Raw genomic sequence first — 20,167 nt, forward strand, 5'->3', positions numbered from 1 at the left:
TTTTGATATTTAGGAAATTATGGGAAAATAGTGTTATAGCAGAGAAATACCTCCGAAGGAAAAGATCAGCCGAATTTGACTGAATGGCAGAACAGGGATGAAGGACTACTATACTCACTCTTTTCCCTATTTCTTATGCCTGCTATTTTTCAGTCCTTGTGATAAGACAGGATGGAAATCCAGGGTGCCCAAATACTTTTCAAACAATAAATTAGTAAATACTTCAATTAACTGAGACTCACTGATTTCTGCAAAAAGTTCATTGATGTTAATTGCATTTTTGGCACTGGTCTCCACAAAGACTGCATGGATGGAATCTGCATAGTCCTTGGCATCCTTTTCAAGTACTTCCCTGCAATAAAAAACAAGTTGCGCTTGAGTTGTTCAATTCAGGAAAGATCTGCTCTGACAGGATAGATAAAAGAAAAGTAATAGTGAGGTAACATATAGACCTCCACTCTCTATGCTTAACTTACTGAAATGAGAATTAAATCTGACACCCGGCTTGTGGCTTTTGGAAGCCATTGAAATGGAAGTTTCTGGCTGCTGATAAAAAATCATAGGGAAAGCCAAAATTATTAATGGATGCTCTACTGTATTTAGTTTTAACACTGCAAACTCCAACCCTTTTCCCCAGGGAACCAAGAACAAAGTTGCATTTCCACAGTAAAGTATACTACATACTAAACTGTAGTAAGATCTGAATGGGCAAAAGCCAACTCGTGCCTTATCCTACACCATAGCATGCAGAATAACCAGTAAATGGATCCTGGGCAAAGTCAGAAGAGGCTGAAAATTCACAACGGATAGTATTTCAAATGTTAACAGTATTATATCTAATATTTCTGACAAACTGTTTTCACTGCTTTTCTATAATGGATAGCTATTAAATTACAAATGGAATTCTGCAATTTTCAATTCAAGGTATTTAGTGGCAAGGTTTTCAAACGGGAGTATCCGTGAAGATTCATCAACAGAAAGCAAATAGCATCATGTTAATAGTATAAATATTTAAAAAGAAAAGCCTGTTCTGGTTTATGTATTAGTTAAAAGGCAACACTCAACCTCTGTAGATCCCTGTCCCTAACATTACACCCACATCAAGGACTGAGATAACCTTGAAAAATCAGTGCAGAACAAAATTGAACTCGATCAACATGCACAGAATAAAGGTCAGGTCTGTTCAAGTAAGGTGGATGGATGAGGGTAGTAAGGCAACCTTGGATGCCAGACTCAGATTTATTTATCATATACACACAGAATATACAGTGAAATGTGTTTTGTGTTGAGGATATGCTGGAGCAGCCCACAAGTATGGCTACGCATTCCAGTGCCAACACAGCATGCCCACAATGTTTAGCAGAAAAACATAAGCAGCAATAATGACAAAACATGACATAATAACAACAGAAAAACAAGCCCCTTTCCCACCCTCCCACTCAGACACAAACAGGCCTCCAACTCCAGGAACAGCTACCTCCAGTCCTTTCTCCGGATTCTCAGACGGGGCCTCCAACATCTAGTTCCTTGTCTGGACTTGCAGACATCAGGCTTTTGACCTTTGCACAAGCCAATCCAGGGGCTTCAACTTTCAGGCCTCTGACCTTCAGACAAGCTGACTTTGGACATTAACCTTTGGGCCTCTACCTCTGGATTTTGACCTTTGGCTTTACCCTCTGGGCTTCAATGACATCTGGGTATAGACGTCAAGACTTGGGAATGATTGATTTGATCTTTGGGTCTTGACTTCTGGATTTGCTCCTACCTCTGATTTCAGTTAACTGGAGTGTCACCAGACCCTGTGACTACTGCCCATACAGACCTCCAACCCAGAACTTGCCAATCCAGCTGGTCTCTTCAGCGCCTGGCAACCCAACCTGAGGGATTGCTGACCTTTGATCATGGAGCGCTCCAACCTGGACTTCAATCACCTGACTCATCATTTACTGCCCCTAACCTCTAACTCGTCCTCATCCCTGCCCCTAAACACTAACCTGACTCGCAACTCCCCACACTGTCTCCAAAATCATCTCTACCAAACTTTGAGCCACAATCTCAACAGACAGAGATGTGGTGAATTTCATCAAAAAAAAAGAGAAGTGTATTGCATGCAAGTCTTAGGAGGCTAGAATCAATATGAACTCCTTGAGGGTTATATAGAAGCTAGAAAATAACTTGCAAAGGGTATTAGGAAAACCAGGAAGGGCCACAAAAAGGCCTTCGCAAGTCAGATTAAAAATAATCCCAAGGTTATGAGATTACTGAAGAGATAACGGATGAATTGGTCATGATCTTTTAAAAAAAAACTTGATTCCAACATGGTCCTAGAGGACTGGAAAATTGCAAATGTTATTCCACCCTTTAAGAAGGGAGGAAGACAAAAGAGAGGAAATTATAGGCCAGTTAGCCTAACCTCAGTGGTGGGAAAGTATTGGAGTCCATTACCAAGGACAAGGTTTCAGGGTACTTGGAGCCTAATGATAAATAAGTCAAAGTCAGCATGGTTTCTGTAAAGGGAAATCTTGCCTGACAAATCAGTTAGAATTCTTCGAGGAAGTAATAAACAGGGTGGACAAAGAGGTAGTGGATGTCATTTACTTAGATTTTCAGAAGGCATTTGATAAGGTGCCTCATATGAGGGTGCTTAACAAGATAAAATTTTATGGTGTTACAGGAAGTACACTGGCATGGATAGAGGAATGGCTGACAGGCAGGAGACAGCAAGTAGAAATAAAGGGGGCCTTTTCTAGTCAGCTGTCAGTGACTCAGTGGTGCTCCTCAGGGGTCAGTATTAGGACCGCTAGTTTTCACATTGTTTGTCAATGATTTAGATAGTGGAATTGATGGTTTTGTGGATGATACGAAGATAGGTGGGGGAGGGGGTAGACAGTGCTAAGGAAGCAATGATTGTAGCAGAAAGTAGACAAATTGGAAGAATGGGCAAAAAATGGCAGATGGAATACAGTGTTGGGAAACGTACGATAATGCGTTTTGGTGAAAGGAACAATAGCGCAGACTATTATCTAGATGGGGAGATAATTCAAATATCAGAGGTGCTAAGGGACTTAGGAGTACTCGCGCAAGACCCCAGAAGATTAATTTACACGTTGAGTCTGTGGTAAAGAAGAAAATGCAATGTTGGCATTTATCTCAAGGGGACTAGAATATAAAAAACAAGGAGATGATGCTGAAGCAACACACATCAAAGTTGCTGGTGAACACAGCAGGCCAGGCAGCATCTCTAAGAAGAGGTACAGTCGACGTTTCAGGCCGAGACCCTTCGTCAGGACTAACTGAAGGAAGAGTGAGTAAGAGATTTGAAAGTTGGAGGGGGAGGGGGAGATCCAAAATGATAGGAGAAGACAGGAGGGGGAGGGATGGAGCCAAGAACTGGACAGGTGATTGGCAAAAGGGATACGAGAGGATCATGGGACAGGAGGTCCGGGAAGAAAGACGGGGGGGGGGGAACCCAGAGGATGGGCAAGGGGTATATTCAGAGGGACAGAGGGAGAAAAAGGAGAGTGAGAGAAAGAATGTGTGTATAAAAATAAATAACGGATGGGGTACGAGGGGGAGGTGGGGCATTAGCGGAAGTTAGAGAAGTCAATGTTCATGCCATCAGGTTGGAGGCTACCCAGATGGAATATAAGGTGTTGTTCCTCCAACCTGAGTGTGGCTTCATCTTTACAGTAGAGGAGGCCATGGATAGACATGTCAGAATGGGAACGGAATGTGGAATTAAAATGTGTGGCCACTGGGAGATCCTGCTTTCTCTGGCGGACAGAGCGTAGATGTTCAGTAAAGCTGTCTCCCAGTCTGCGTCAGGTCTCGCCAGTATATAGAAGGCCACATCGGGAGCACCGGACGCAGTATATCACCCCAGCCGACTCACAGGTGAAGTGTCGCCTCACCTGGAAGGACTGTCTGGGGCCCTGAATGATAATGCTGAAGCCTTATAAGACACTAGTCAGGCCTCACTTGGAGTATTGTCAACAATTATGGGCCCCTTATCTCAGAAAGGATGCATTGTCATTGGAGAGAGTCCAGAGGTGGTTCACAAGGATAATTCCGGGAATGAAGGGGTTAACACAAGGAGCGTTTGGCAGTTTTGGTTTGCTGTCCTAACTGGAATTTAGGGGTGGGGTTCTCATTGAAACCTACTGAATGCTGAAAGGACTAGTGGATGTTTCTTCTGTGGTGGGTATCCAGAACCAGAGGACACTGCCTCAAAATTATCGGACGACCTCTTAGAACAGAAGTAAGGAGGCATTTTTTTTTTAGCCAAAGAGTGGTAAATCTGTGGAATACCCTGCCTCTGACTGAGGTGGAAACCAAGTCTGTGGGTATATTCAAAGTGGAAGTTGATAGATTCCTGAATGGCCAGTGCATAAAGGAATATGGTGAGAGGGCAGGTGTATGGGATCTGGGATCAGCCATGATACAATGGCAGAGTGGACTCGATGGGCTGAATGACCCAATTCATATGGTCTGAGGCATTCTATAAATACATCAAGAGCAAGAGGCTAACTCAGAAGTGGATAGAATCACTCAAGAATAAAGTAGGAAACATGCTTGGAAGCAAGGATGTGGGTGGCATTCTAGTTGAGTACTTTGCTTCAGTATTTGTCAAACAAAAGAACTTGGAGGCTAGGGAGATCAGTGTGGAGTGCGCTACTGCTTAGTTGGCTGTAGGAAAGTAGCAGATCTAATTTCCTTTGCAACATGCAGATAATCACACTGCACATTTCATCTCCTTCAAACTTTTGAGTCATTGTGAACTGAAAACTTGCCTGCTGAAATCAAACATAAACTGTATCCATCATACTTAATAAACATTTTGGAACAAGACACACTGTTTTCTAATCCACAAAACCCAAATTGAGAATAAGAAACATCATGGAATTTATTTAAGGAATCACACTTTAGAGAAATACAAGGATTAGCTAGTCACCTAGAAACTTGTTTTCTCTAACTAATTTTATTAGAGACATAAATGAAAACGTGCAATTGACACGAGACTCCTTTTTGGCTTTAAAATACAAATTAAAGGACAGAATATTCATTATTATCATAAAATAGCACATCCAACCAGTTAAGACAAGATTGTCAGGAAAGTTGCTTTGAAAATGCCATTACAAAGCTAGACATCAAACCATGCACACCTTTTAAATCTCTATACCACTCAGTACATTAATCCTGGACCATGAGTTGAATCTTTATTTCTATTAGAATTTATATCAATTTTATCATCTACTTTGCCTGCGGGAATTCTCCATAGCAACAACCAGGAATGACAAAGGAAGAATCCACCCTCATAACAAATGAAGACTGCAAGGGGTGCATAATTTGGCAATCAATTTTAAAGACTTGGGCTTTAGGCTGATTGGAACACAAGGGAATATCATGTGCTTGTCTTTACATCATCACTGTAAGCAGCAACACTCACAAATTGTTGGAGAGGAATAAACAGTCTGCATTTTGGGGTAGTGAGCCTGTTTATTAATACTGCACGAGAAGCCTCCATGAATGTTAGCACCAAGTTCCCTAGAAATAGATTTACTATGCCACCTGTAAAGGGAGCATGGAAAGCAGGAGGTTCAGCTTTCCAGATTCTGAGGCAGCAAGGTAGGTTCACAGAAAGTGAAGTGGTTCATTTCAGTATTAAAGCTTCTGCACCAACTCCAGACATAACAGGAGAGAAGTGAGGATAGTTCAAAACAAAGCTATCTGCCCCCCCACCCCCGGTCTAGACAGTATACCTCAAATGAAAAATGAATGAAAAAGTGATTTGGCAAGTAGCCAAGATGCTAGGTGGAAATAGTCTTCCTTGGTCCCTATTTTCTAGTCTCTAGTTCCTTCTTCAACAGCAGAAGAAAGTGTTTACTCAGTGACAAGTTAAAGTATAGTATAGGTAACAATGAGATCAAAAATCAAATTTAGTATCACCGGCATATGTCGTGAGATTTGTTAACTTTACAGCAGCAGTACAATTCAATACATGATAAATCAATATAGAACAAAAATAACTGAGTTACATTAAGTTTACACATGTCTATTTAATAGTTAAGTTAAAATAAGTGGTGTAAAAACAGAAATAAAAAAGTAGTGACAGCGTTCATGGGTTCAATGTCCACTTAGAAGTTGGATGGCAGAGGGGAAGCAGCTGTTCCTGAATTGCTGAGTGTGTGCCTTCAGGTTTCTGTACCTCCTTCCCCATGGTAACAGTGAGAGGAGGGCAAGTCCTGCGTGGTGGGGATTCTTAATGACGGACACTGCTTTCCCAAGGCACTGTTTCTTGAAGATGTCTTGGATACCACAGATTCATTTTACAAGTTTCTGCAACTTTGATCTTGTGCTGTAGCCCATCCCCTAACCCCTGCCAAACCAGACGGTGATACAGCCAGTGAGAATGCTCTCCACTGTACATTTGTAGAAGCTTGAGTGCTTTAGTTGATAAACCAAATCTCCTCAAACTCCTAATGAAATATAGCCACCATCTTGCCTTCTTTATAGCTGCATCAATATGTTGCGTCCAGGTTAGGTCCTCAGAGATATTGACATCCAGGAACATGAAATTGTTCACTCTCTCCACTTCTGATCCGTCTGAGGATTGGTTTGTGTTTCCTTGTCTGACCCCTTATGAAGTCCACAATCAGCTCTTTGGCCTTGCTGATGTTGGCTGCAAGGCTGTTGCTGCGACACCACTTAACTAACTGGTATATCTCACTCCTGCATGTCCTTTCGTCACCATCTGAAATTCTGCCAACAATGGTTGTATCATCAGCAAGTTTATAGATGGCATTTGAGCCATGCCTAGCTACATATTCATGGGTGTAGAGAGAGTAGAGCCAGTGGGGTAAACAGACATCCTTGTGGTACGCCAGTGCTGATTGTCAGCGAGGTGGAGATATTATTTCCAATCTGCACAGATTGTGGTCTTCCGGTTAGGAAGTTGAGGATCCAGTTGCAGAGGGAGGTACAGAGTCCTAGGTTCTGTAGCTTTTCAATCAGGACTGTAGGGATGATGGTGTTAGATGCTGAGTTATAGTCAATAAACAGCATTCTGACATTGGTATTTGCATTGTCCAGGTGATCCAAGGCTGTGTGGAGACCCAGTGTGGCGATAGGCAAATTTCAATGGGTCCAGGTCCTTCCTGAGACAGCAGTTGATTTTAGCCATGACCAACCCAGTATTTATTTCATCATTGTAAATGTGAGTGCTACTGGACAATAGTCTTGAGGCAGCTCACACTGCTCTTCTTGGGGGTCTAGTATAATTGTTGCCCTTTTGAAGCAGGTGGGGACCATCAACTATAGCAGTGAGAGACTGAAATAGTCTGAATGCCCCTGCCAGTTGGTTGGCACGTATTCGTAGCCTTATCAGGTATGCCATTGGGCCATGCTGCCTAGTGAGGTTTCACCCTCCTGAAAGACAGCTTGAAGTTGACCTCCAAGACATAGATCACAGGGTCACCGGATGCTGCAGGGATCCTCATAGCCATGTTTTTATTCTCCCTTCCAAAGCAAGCAGCAAGGGCGTTGAGCTTGTTTAGTAGTGAAGAATCAGTTCCATTCATAATGCATTTTGCTTTGTAGGAAGTAATGGCCTGCAAACCTTGCCAGAGTTGATGTGCATTTGATGTTGTCTCTAATCTCTCGGAATTGTTTCTTGACTCTTTACATAGTCCTCTGCAGGTCATACCTGGTTTTCTTATGGACATGTGACATTATGCCACAGATCTAGTCCTCCGCAGACTACGAACCACCTGGTTCACCCACAGATTTTGGTTTGGGAATGCATGTTAAGTTTTCATAGATACACATTCATCCACACAGGTTTTAATGAAGTTGGTGTCAACTGTGGCATATTCACCTAGGCTTGAAGACGACTCCCTGAACACAGTCCAGTCCACCAATTCAAAGCAGTCCTGTAAGTGCTCCTGTGCCTCCCTGGTACTATACCTCGTTGGTCCTCACTGCTGCAATCTTCAGTCTCTGCCTATACTTAGGGAGTAGGAGTACAGTACCGAAGTATGGGTGTGGGATAGCACTGTAGACACTCTTGATTTTAGTGCAACAGTGCTTCAGTGTGTTTTTTCCCCTCTGCTATTACAGGTGATTTGTTGCTAATAATTATTTAGTGACTTCGTCAAGCTGGTCTGGTTAAAATCCCCAAAATGATGGGGAAGGTATCATTTTTTTTCACTGCCTTTTAAAATACAAAATCATTGATACACATTTAATAGCACTGTTGACTTTGATCACAAATTCTGCAACATACCTGCAATCAGTAAGATCACATTTGTTTCCTGCAATTGCTACTACTATATTTGGAGGTCCATGCTGTCGCAGCTCTTTAACCCAGTTCTTCAATGTTTGCAACGTTTCCTGCACAATATATAACCAAATTAGCAGAAAAAAATTACACTGCAAACCACCTGAAGCATCTGGCATCATGTCAATAAAGCAGCGTTTCTCTGCATTTTGGAATTCATTACAAAGTGCCACTCAGATTAACTGTGACAAACTTTAATCTCAAACTAATTCTAGTCATCACAAAGATTACGGTTAAAAAAAAGTAATTTTTCCGTTTTACTTTCAGAAGCTCTTTCCTGCCGAGTACCTGCTGACAAAGTGAAGGCCAATCTCCCACGTGCTCACACATTCCCTTTATAACCAGGCATTTAATTTCTTCAGCTACCATGTCCTTGCTTTGGTCTCCATATTTAATTGACCATTCAAGAACTTATCCCCAGTAGTTTCTCTGAAGTTTGGTATTCCTCATAGGGTGAAAATGGAGAGCTTCAGCCTTAATTGGGTGAATTAAGTAGGGTCAGCAGGAGACTGGAGTGACAACTCAGCAACTTACAGTATGGCAAAGGCAGGGAAACCACAATTCCAAGAGTATTGCTCCATTTATTTGTAAGTATATTTTAAAATGTCTTTATATCCATAGAATCACAGAATTAACATACAGTAATGTACTCCAGATGCTCCAGCCAAGTTTACCCAAATCAAGCCCAGTTTTAAAGGTATCAAAAATTACCCTGAATTTTCCTGACTCATCTTTGTTATCCAAATTATAAACAAACTGTCCAGCTCAAGCACCAAGAAGGAATTGAATGACGAGGCAAGGTTCAGCTTGATTGATAGAACTAGGTAATTACTTTAAAGTTCAGTTGGCCAGACATGAGAGCCCTTAATATTTATAATATCAAATCATTTTTTTTATTATTTTGAGAGATACTTAATATCCCCATTGAAAACAATTTCTTTTTTGGAGAGGAGTACACACCAAACACAACCACATACCTCTTTTGTGATATCATACACAATGATTGCAGCAGCTGACCCACGGTAGTACATCGGTGCCAAAGCACGGAACTATGCAGGAAAATAATGAGAGAATAGTTTAAAAACTAAATTACACATTCAGAAAAATAATTTGAATTCATGTAGACTTTTTACATACTCTGGATACCTAATAACATGGCCACTGACTGTATGTTCGCGACCTTCTACTGCTGTAGCCCATCCACTTCAAGCTTCAACATGTGCATTCAGAGATGCTCTTCTGCATACCACTATTGTAACACATGGTTATTGGAGTTACTGTCACCTTCCTGTCAGGTTGAATCTGTCAAGCCATTCTCCTCTGGCCTCTCTCATTATCAAGGCATGTTTGCTCACAGAACTACTGCTCACTGGATGTTTTTTGTTTCTCTGTAAACTTTTGAGACAGTTGTGCCTGATAATTCCAAAGATCATTAGTTTCTGAGATACTCAAGCCACCCCATCTGGCACCAACAATTATTCCACAGTCAAATAACTTGGATCACATTTCTTCCCCATTCTGATGTTTGAGCTGAACAACTAAACCTGTTGACCATGTCTATATGCTTTTATGCATTGTGTTGCTGCCACATGATTGGTTGATTAAATATTTGCATTAACAAACAGGTTTACAGGTTTACAGGTTTACTTAATAAAGTGGCCATTGAGTGTATGCAAACAATGTAGTTGTGAAATACAACAGCAGTGGGAGACTAGGATGACTAGCCGCAATTTAGAACATTTCAGAAAAATTAATTTTAATTTTTGCAAATCAATATTACGATTTAATTTAACTTACATGAATATAGGGTAATGTGATTGCAAGTGTGATTCTAATATAATGTATTTGGTATTATTTTATCTTTTTTTGATTTATAACCATTGCTGGTTAGAGAGGAGATTAATGCAATAGAAAGGAAGGACATTAGCCTGGAGGATGTGGAATCGAGATGGGTAGAACTGCATAACACTAAGGGGCAGAAAACACTGGTGGGAGTTGTGTACAGGCCACCTAACAGTAGTAGTGAGGTTGGGAATGGCATTAAACAGGAAATTAGAAATGCGTGCAATAAAGGAACAGCAGTTATAATGGGTGACTTCAATCTACATATAGATTGGGTGAACCAAATTGGTAAGAGTGCTGAAGAAGAGGATTTCTTGGAATGTATGCGGGATGGTTTTCTGAACCAACATGCCAAGGAACCAACTAGAGAGCAGGCCATTCTAGACTGGGTATTGAGTAATGAGGAAGGTTTAGTTAGCAATCTTGTCGTGTGAGGTCCCTTGGGTAAGAGTGACCATAATATGGTGGAATTCTTCATTAAGGTGGAGAGTGACATAGTTAATTCAGAAACAAAGATTCTGAACTTAAAGAAGGGTAACTTTGAAGGTATGTGACGTGAATTAGCTAAGATAGACTGGCAAATGATACTTAAAGGGTTGACAGTGGATATGCAATGGCAAGCACTTAAAGATCGCATGGATGAACTACAACAATTGTTCATCCCAGTTTGGCAAAAGAATAAACCAGGGAAGGTAGTGCACTCGTGGCTGACAAGGGAAATTAGGGATAGTATCAATTCCAAAGAAGAAACATACAAATTAGCCAGAAAAAGCAGCACACTTGAGGACTGGGAGAAATTCAGAGTCCAGCAGAGGAGGACAAAGGGCTTAATTAGGAAAGGGAAAAAAGATTATGAGAGAAAGCTGGCAGGGAACATAAAAACTGACTGTAAAAGCTTTTATAGATATGTGAAAAGAAAAGGATTGGTTAAGACAAATGTAGGTCCTTTGCAGTCAGAAACAGGTGAATTGATCATGGGGAACAAGGACATGGCAGACCAACTGAATAACTACTTTGGTTCTGTCTTCACTAAGGAGGACATAAATAATCTTCTGGAAATAGTAGGGGACCCCTGGTGAGGAACTGAGGGAAATACATGTTAGTAGGGAAGTGGTGTTAGGTAAATTGAAGGGATTAAAGGCAGACAAATCCCCACGGCCGGATGGTCTGCATCCAGAGTGCTTAAGGAAGTAGCCCAAGAAATAGTGGATGCATTAGTGATAATTTTTCAAAACTCTTTAGATTCTGGATTAGTTCCTGAGGATTGGAGGGTGGCTAATGTAACCCCGCTTTTTAAAAAAGGAGAGAGAGAGAAACCGGGGAATTATAGACTGGTTAGCCTGACATCGGTGGTGGGGAAAATGCTAGAGTCAGTTATCAAAGATGTGATAACAGCACATTTGGAAAGTGGTGAAATCATCGGACAAAGTCAGCATGGATTTGTGAAACGAATGCAGACAAATTTAAGTAAATAGGCCAATCAGAACTTCAACCATTGTTGCTCAAAAGCCCACAACATTAGACAACCCTGGGAGCAAAACAGGAATACCCTCAGATAAATATATTATGCGAGGCAGAAAGATAACATAATTGTATCAGAAAGAATCCTACACTACATTCACACAATGCCTTCCTTAACCTCAGAACATCACAGACAATGAATTACTTCTAAGTATCACTACAACTGCCAAGTATAAATATAGCTATTAATTGTACATTAAGCAAAGGCAAACAAAAATGAAATAATGACCATAAATATTCAAGACTGTTTTACATCATTTTCAGTACACAAATGCACCGTGTAAAGAACAAAATAATTGTTACTCCAGATCCGATGCAGCATATAAAAAACACTAAAGAACACAATAATGAAAAAAACAATAAATACATAATCTGGTTTATACACATATTGATTATACGTACATAAGGTGATACAAGGTATAGGAACTGCTCTACATGAGGTTGCTCTCATGGGAAATTATATAAGTAGTGGTGGTGGGGTGGGCTAATGGGTGCAGGTGCTGATCAGCCTTTTGCTTGGGGAAAGTAACTTTTTCAGTCTGGTGATCCTGCTGTGTATGCTACATAACCTCCTCCCTGATGGGAGTGGGATAAACAGTCCATGAGCAGGGTGGATGGGATCCTTCATGATATTGGTGGCCTTATTCCTGGATATTTCTTCATACACATCCTTAATGGCAGGTAGGCTGGTGCCGGTGATGCATTGTGCTGCTTTGACCATATTTGTAAAGCCTTTCTGTCTGCCGCAGTGCAGTTTCCACACCATGCAATGATGTAGCAAGCCAGGATGCTCTCTTCTGCACATCCATGGAAGGTCACGAGTACAGATGTGTATAGTCCAGCTCCCTTTAGCCTCCTCTGAAAGCAGAGGCATTGGTGAGCTTTCTTGATTGTGTAGATGTGTTCTGGGGCCATGAGAGGTTATACGAGATGAACACTCGGAGGAGTTTGAAAGTGCTCGCAGTTTCCACTGCTGTGCTGCTGATGTAAAGAGGGGTGTGATTGGTGCGAGTTCTCCTTTGCCTTACTGACAATAAGGAAGAAGCTATTTGCCTGGCATCAGGACTTGATCTCTCCCACCTCCTCTAGGTTGTTTTATCGTGCTGGTGATGAGCCCCATCTATCAAGTTCTCTTATGATGCAGATGTTTGGCTGTGCAGTCGTTTGAGCAGAGTGTATAGCAGTGGGCTCAGTACACAGCCACGGGGGGGGGGGAGGGCACCCATGTTGAGGATGATTGGGAGGAAGGAGCAGTTGTGCATCCTGACTATCTGTTGGTTAGGAAATCCAACACCCAGTTGCACAGCAGTGTATTTAAACCAAGGAGGAGCTTGTTCACCAAGGTCTCTACTGAATGCCGTACTGAAATCCAGAAACTGCATTCTGACATAACAGACGTGGTTTTCTAGGCATCAGGGGCAGTTGCATGACAGATGTACAGCATTTGTCATAGAATGGTTCTGTCAGTAAGCATATTATTGGTGAGTGTTCATGAGTAAAATATGTTTTAGTGACACTGGGTTAAAGATTTAATTTTATGCCACACCATGCTCTTTTCCAGTTGGATGTTCCTTAGGGAACAACACTAACACGTTCCAACTTTTAGGTCTATGAACCTGACCTCTACCACTGGACTCATCGAAAGCCACTACTGGTATATCTAGTACCACCCCATTCATTTAGATGGGTCTGTGACTTTCACTAAAAGGGTTCTAAAGACAAGTGGTTTGTTTTTAAAATGTTATTATCAGTTTTTAATTCATCTGCAGAAGGTGAAAGTGGTTTTAAGTTTAAAAAAAAAACTTCTCCAAACCGTAAAGCAGCTAGATCAGCAAGTCACTGGAAACCTTGCAGGTGCCAAAGGTAAGTGCCTTGATTGAAATGAATACAAGGCACAGGTTGGGTTGAGCAGGATCCAACCTATTGACTTACGCCAGGAGAACTCAAGAGTAAATGTTGTTCACCTTCCCAAAGGCCATATATTGTCTGTATAATAGTGAATTGCCATCAAATCAAAACTTGGGGCAGTTAGAAGCATCCAAAGTTAGTAATTATGATTGAGATAAAAGAGAAAATGACAAAGAAAATAAACAGTGAGAATAAAGTCAGATATAATCTGGCTTTCAAATGGTTTTGAAATCAGCCATAAAAATTCAACCCAATCCAAAATAATAACCATATTAACCAAGCCACAAATGAGAAAACAATTAAAATCTTATGAACAATATTACTGATGTCTCTTTTTTGTGACGCTCTTATTATGGTGGATGTGCTGGTCTTAAACCCATGCTTCCACTCCCTGAACATTTTATCTACTGTCCTACTATAGCAATAACAGATGAAGGAGCTACTGAGGTTGAACTTTAACATAGAACATAGAATAGTACAGCACAGTACAGGCCCTTCAGCCCACAATGTTGTGCTGACCCTCAAACCCTGCCTCCCATATAAGCCCCCACCTTAGATTCCTCCATATACCTGTCTAGTAGTCTCTTAAACTTCACTAGTGTATCTGCCTCCACCACTGACTCAGGCAGTGCACTCCATGCACCAACCACTCTCTGAGTAAAAAACCTTCTCTAATATCCCCCTTGAACTTCCCACCCCTTACCTTAAAGCCATGTTCTCTTGTATTGAGCAGTGGTGCCCTGGGGAAGAGGCACTGGCTATCCACTCTATCTATTCCGCTTATTATCTTGTACACCTCTATCATGTCTCCTCTCATCCTCCTTCTCTCCAAAGAGTAAAGCCCTAGCTTTATGTCCAAAGAGTAAAGCCCTAGCTTTATGTCAAGTTAACTTTGCATAAAGGTAAATCATATACATTTAACCTATTCACACACAAATGTTTCATTTTTTTTTAAAAAAGAGAATGTCCTGGATGGTTCCAATGAGCTTAGTGTAATGCTAGCGAGAAAGTCTGCTGTGGTACTAGCTCCCCACCCCCATGACAACCTGGGTAGTTATTGTAGAGAGCTTGGTATATGCATTATCTAAGCTTTGAGAATTTACAGAAGGAAAAACTGTGGTTCTCAGGGCAGAAAGGAAATGGAAATAACTGAAATGCGGTGACTTATCACTACCCACCATTAGCACAAAATTTGTTCAAGAATAACTATCAGTGACAACGACCACACGAGTGCACACAACTGACACTAGTCAGAAATGGTCTTCTGTCCCAATTAAGCAGCAAAGTGTCCTAAATAAACAAAGGAAGTCTGGCTACTTTCTCGATTAATTTTTGTTCTTCAAGTGTTGTCTCAAACAAGTGGCTGCCCCAATTAACCAAAAACCGAAATCCACTGTATTATTAAGGATAAGGAGGCCATTCAACCCATCTCAATTCCCGAGTATCTAATATTTAATTATTCTAGAAAGGTTGTTTACACTGCAAGATTTATTCCAAAAGCTTAATCTTCAGGTGAAATAATTTCTGTCATTAGTCCCAAAATAACTAAGTTCAATAAATGTGATTTTCAACCCTCCATTCTCCAATTGTAATTTAAAATAAAATTCAAGGTTAACTCTTCAAATAAGAATTTTATAATACTTCAACAAGATCATGTCAGGTGCTATCTTCTGACACTTAAGTTCAGTTATTTCTTTGAATCTGCATTACCACCAATACTCAGGTCTTCCAAGCCTCACTGCACTCAGAAACAGTCTCACTTCAGGACTTCTAAAGCATTAAATCGATAAATACTTCTATATTTCTGTTTTATCCTAAAATCGCATATTGCCCAGTTTTTATAAACAACATTACATAATTGCCTACATTAAAAATCTTCAGACATACTTAGAGATCTTGACCATGTAGCTAATTTCCAAGCTGTCTCCTTTAATTTGATCATTTCTTCTGGTTTTGAAAAAAATCTGATCAATTCAGAAACTCCAAAGTTATATTTTAAAAAAATGTGTACATAGTATTGGTTCAAATTGCAAGCCCTGACACTCCCAAATAAAAGACTCCCCTTTTGCTCCAATGAATGCATTCTCCACTTTGAGATGTGTTAACCTTCTCATCATCTGGAAAGGATAACATTGTTGCTTTTATCATTCCACACTGTCATTACAATCACTCTCAAATAAAATCACCACCGTTTAATCTTTGGCAGTGAAAACTACAGCAAGATTAAAATTGAAATTGGACTACATTACAAAGAGCAAAATGTAGCTCCACTGTAAATTCTGCTTTGATTTAGAATTAAATGTGGTTAAACACAAGAACATCTGATCGTTTTAATGATAAAAATAGATATTTAGCTGGAGGGAAGTTGGAAATTTGAATTCAAAACAGAAAATACAGGAAATATTGCGTTGGTCATAGTCATACTTTATTGATCCGGGGGAAATTGGTTTTCCTTACAGTTACAGCATAAATAATTAAATAGTAATAAAACCATCAATAGTTTAATAGTAAGATGTAAATTATGCCAGGAAATAAGTCCAGGACCAGCCTATTGGCTCAGGGTGTCTGACCCTCCAAGGGAGGAGTTGTAAAGTTTGATGACCACAGGCAGGAATGACTTCCTGTGACGCTCAGTGCTGCATCTCGGTGGAATGAGTCTCTGGCTGAATGTACTCCTGTGCCCAACCAGTACATTATGTAGTGGATGGGAGACATTGTCCAAGATGGCATGCAACTTAGACAGCATCCTCTTTTCAGACACCACCGTCAGAGAGTCCAGTTGCATCCCCACAACATCACTGACCTTACAAATGAGTTTGTTGATTCTGTTGGTGTCTGCTACCCTCAGCCTGCTGCCCCAGCACACAACAGCAAACATGATTGCACTGGCCAAGGTTATCGATCCAAAATATTTTACTCTTTCAAAGCTACCGACCTCCTGAATATTTCCAGCACTCTGTTTTTATTTCACATATTCAATATATGAATGAGCAGCCTTAGGTCGTTAAAATTAGAAATAAAAATCAGGAGGGAATCTGGCTGTACTGCTCTCCTTGTGTATGAAATAAGTACACAGCAACACTCACAACACGCTGGAGGAACTCAGCATGTCGGGCTGCATCCGTGGAAAAAGATCGGTCGACGTTTCGGGCTGGAAAGCTTCGTCCTGAAGGATGTCGTTGCGCCTACTCACGCTCAGTGGTTATGTGATGTTATGTCATGCTTAAATTTAGAGAAGATCCGTTGTTCAATTTCTGAATCTAGCCAAGACTTTCAAACATTGTGGGGACCATTTTTAAACTATTTTCGAAACCTTTGATTTGCTGTTAAAGAACAGATGTTGGCTAATAACATATTTCACTATATGATAAGGATTCCCCCCCCCCTTTTTTCTTTCTTTACCAAACAGCTTCAATCTTGGTAGTGAGTTTAGATTCTTTTTTTTGTATAATAACATTATCACATTTCAATATTACGATTTAATTTAATTTACATAAATATAGGGTAATGAGATTGCAGGTGTGACTCAAATATAATGTATTTGGTATTATTTTATTTTTTTTTAACTTATAATATATATCTTCGTGTACTCTGTATTTTTCTATGTAGGAATTAATAAATATATTGAAAAAGGAAAAATTCTGCCACAACAAAATGGTTGCACGGATGTGATCCAATTGAATTTCAAATTTAAAAGTGCCAGTGATGTTTCTGTAAGAAAAGCCAGCAAGGCTATACTTCAAATAAAAGTCTGAGCACTGGCAAAGTTTTTCAACAGACCACAGACATACAGAATACAAATTGAAGACTGCAAGACAGAGATTACTAAATTGTTAGGTGAGGTTTTAAAGAAAAAATGATCAACATGTTGAGTTCCAGATCAACCTTAATCTAATTAAACGGTACAGCATTTTTATAGACCTGGGCTGATCTTTGGAAAGCCGAACCACACTGCATCCAATTTCTCATCCAGGTACGATGTGCTTCCAAGCCCATCAGACCTGCACACATGGGACAAGGTAGAGTCATCTGCGTGCCCACTGTGCTTCAAGCGAGGAAACCTGGAGCACATTCTCAGCGGCTGTGCAAAGGCACTTGGTGAGGGACGGTACAGGTGGAGGCATGATCAGGTCCTGAAGACCATCGCTGAAGCCGTCAGTGCAGGAGTTGAGTGGGCGAAGCGGTCCCGACCCTCCAAGCAGACCATTGCCTTTGTCAGAGCTGGGGAGCAGCCAATACCTGCCAAAAGAACATTCGCAGGCATTCTGACTTCTGCAAGGGACTGGCAGCTGTTGGTGGATCTCGAAGGGCAGCTGAAGTTCCCCAACCATATTGCAGCCACCACCCTGCGACCAGACATTGTCCTAGTGTCTGAGTCTACTAAGCAAGTGGTGCTGCTGGAGCTGACAGTCCCATGGGAAGATAGTTTGGAAGAGGCCTTTGAAAGGAAGCTCTCCAACTATGCAGGACTGGTCAGCAACTGTCAGCAGGCCGGATGGAGAGCGAGGTGTCTCCCAGTGGAGGTTGGTTGTAGGGGATTCGTAGCCCATTCTTTAGTTAGAGCCTTCAGCATTTTCGGCATCGAGGGAGAGAGGAAGAGGAGAGCCATCCGCAGTACTACCGATGCAGCAGAGAGGGCCTCAAGATGCCTGTGGCTCAAAAGAGGGGAGCCATGGAGTCATAAGTAGCTAGCCATGTGGACACAAGCTGGGGTCTGATCAGCCCCGGCTGGGTCACCTGGAGGAGGTTGTATGATGTTGAAAGACCCGAAACACCCGATGATTCCAGGAACATCACTGAAGATGTGTCCAGAAGCATCAATAGATGTATGTACACAACAGATACTTGCATTCCATTTTCACTCAAAATGAGAGAAATCATTTCATTATGAGGAGAACTTTGAAGAAAGCATTTTGTTGGACAATCACATGCAAATCATTACGGAAACAAAGAAATTAAGGAAGAGGATGATTGCTGAAACAGACTAGGTTAACATTTCTAGTTGCAATGCAATCGATTCTAATTTAATTCATGGAAAAGCAGCCTGGGAAAGAGCACTGACCCAACAATGGGCTTGCCAAAGGATGTTAATGCACAGGGCACAGATCCAATCATTATTAAACAAGAAATCTTTTCAGCAAGTCTGTAAACCGGAATCAGATCAGTTTAAAAAGGCAGAGATTCTGTTCAGACTTGGCATGCAAATTTCCCAGTGGGCCATAATGCAGAAGGTAGTCAATTCCAGCACAAGCCACTTCCTCCCACTCCCAAGCCAGCAAGTTTTGGGGAATTCACGGAATACTGTAGTTACAATCACAAGGAGGGAGTGGCTGCGTATCATAAACATGACAGATGCTGGAAATCCAGAGTAATACACACAAAATATTGGAGGAACTCAGCAGGTCAGGCAGCATTTATGGAGGGGCTGCAGTGATGGAAGTGGATACAATAGGGTCTTTTAAGAGCCTCTTAGATAGGTACATGGAGCTTAGAAAAATAGAGGGCTCTGTGGTAGGGAAATTCCAGTCAGTTTCTAGAGTAGGTTTCATGGTTGGCACAACATTGTGGCCGAAGAGCCTGTAATGTGCTGTAGATTTCTAAATTCTATTCCATCTCCAGTATACAGAGGCTCCAATCTGGGACTAATGGTACTCTGAAGCACACCATTCACATTGATTACATTTTAAAGTTATTTAATTGGCTGCAAAACAATTTGGAGATAACCTGAAAAAGAAGTGAAAGGGTCTAAATAAATGCAAATCTTTTTTTAAAGAATTCTCGAAGCATGCCATCTGGGAAGCAGATGTGATATACAAGTTTTGAAGTTAACACTGTTAACTAATCTTCAACTTTTGGCCCACTCAGGCAATTCTGCTGTTACACAACGTTAAAATTGAGTCTTGAAAAAAAGATAACTAACTTTTCCTTCTAGTTAATAAAGATTTCCCTTATAAGAAAAACACAAATTGCAATCTGTATTTGTAGCCCATTCTCTGAAGTTTCTTGCTCTCTTAATATGAGACCCATTCTGGTCAATCTTTCTGCCAAATTATTATTTGCTTCCAGCTCTAATGTCTGAGGTCACAACCTTTACATCAATACAGAGTAATTCCCATCTCTAGAAGATGCTGCATTATACCATCTTCATTTACAAATACTGGTTCATAGCATGCACTGAAGTAGTTTAAAAAATAAACTTCATAACTGGGAGAAGATACAAGTCCAGCAAAAAGTAAACACGAGGAATTCTGCAGATGCTGGAAATTCAAGCAACACACATCAAAGTTGCTGGTGAACGCAGTAGGCCAGGCAGCATCTCTAGGAAGAGGTACAGTCGACGTTTCAGGCTGAGACCCTTCGTCAGGACTAACTGAAGGAAGAGCTAGTAAGAGATTTGAAAGTGGGAGGGGGAGGGGGAGATCCAAAATGATAGGAGAAGACAGGAGGGGGAGGGATGGAGCCAAGAGCTGGTCAGGTGATTAGCTAATCCTCCAATGAAAAGAAACTAAATTAAGTCAGTTTAATCACAGGCCACTTGGATTGCTTTGGATTTCTACATCA

At 41.0% G+C, this 20,167-nt stretch overlaps 1 protein-coding gene across 1 annotated transcript in view; it reads right to left on the reverse strand.

The window, feature by feature from the left end:
- Positions 1-20,167, reverse strand: part of rab22a (RAB22A, member RAS oncogene family) — a 55,538-nt gene that overhangs the window by 11,901 nt on the left and 23,470 nt on the right. Inside the window, exons 4-6 of the mRNA XM_063041580.1 lie at positions 9,313-9,384; positions 8,282-8,388; positions 243-352 (exon numbers count right to left, since the gene is read on the reverse strand). Coding sequence (XP_062897650.1) covers positions 243-352; positions 8,282-8,388; positions 9,313-9,384 — 289 coding nt within the window. The remainder of the gene's footprint in view (positions 1-242; positions 353-8,281; positions 8,389-9,312; positions 9,385-20,167) is intronic.

Source organism: Mobula hypostoma, chromosome 2 (assembly GCF_963921235.1).
Source record: "Mobula hypostoma chromosome 2, sMobHyp1.1, whole genome shotgun sequence".
Lineage (NCBI taxonomy): Eukaryota > Metazoa > Chordata > Chondrichthyes > Myliobatiformes > Myliobatidae > Mobula > Mobula hypostoma.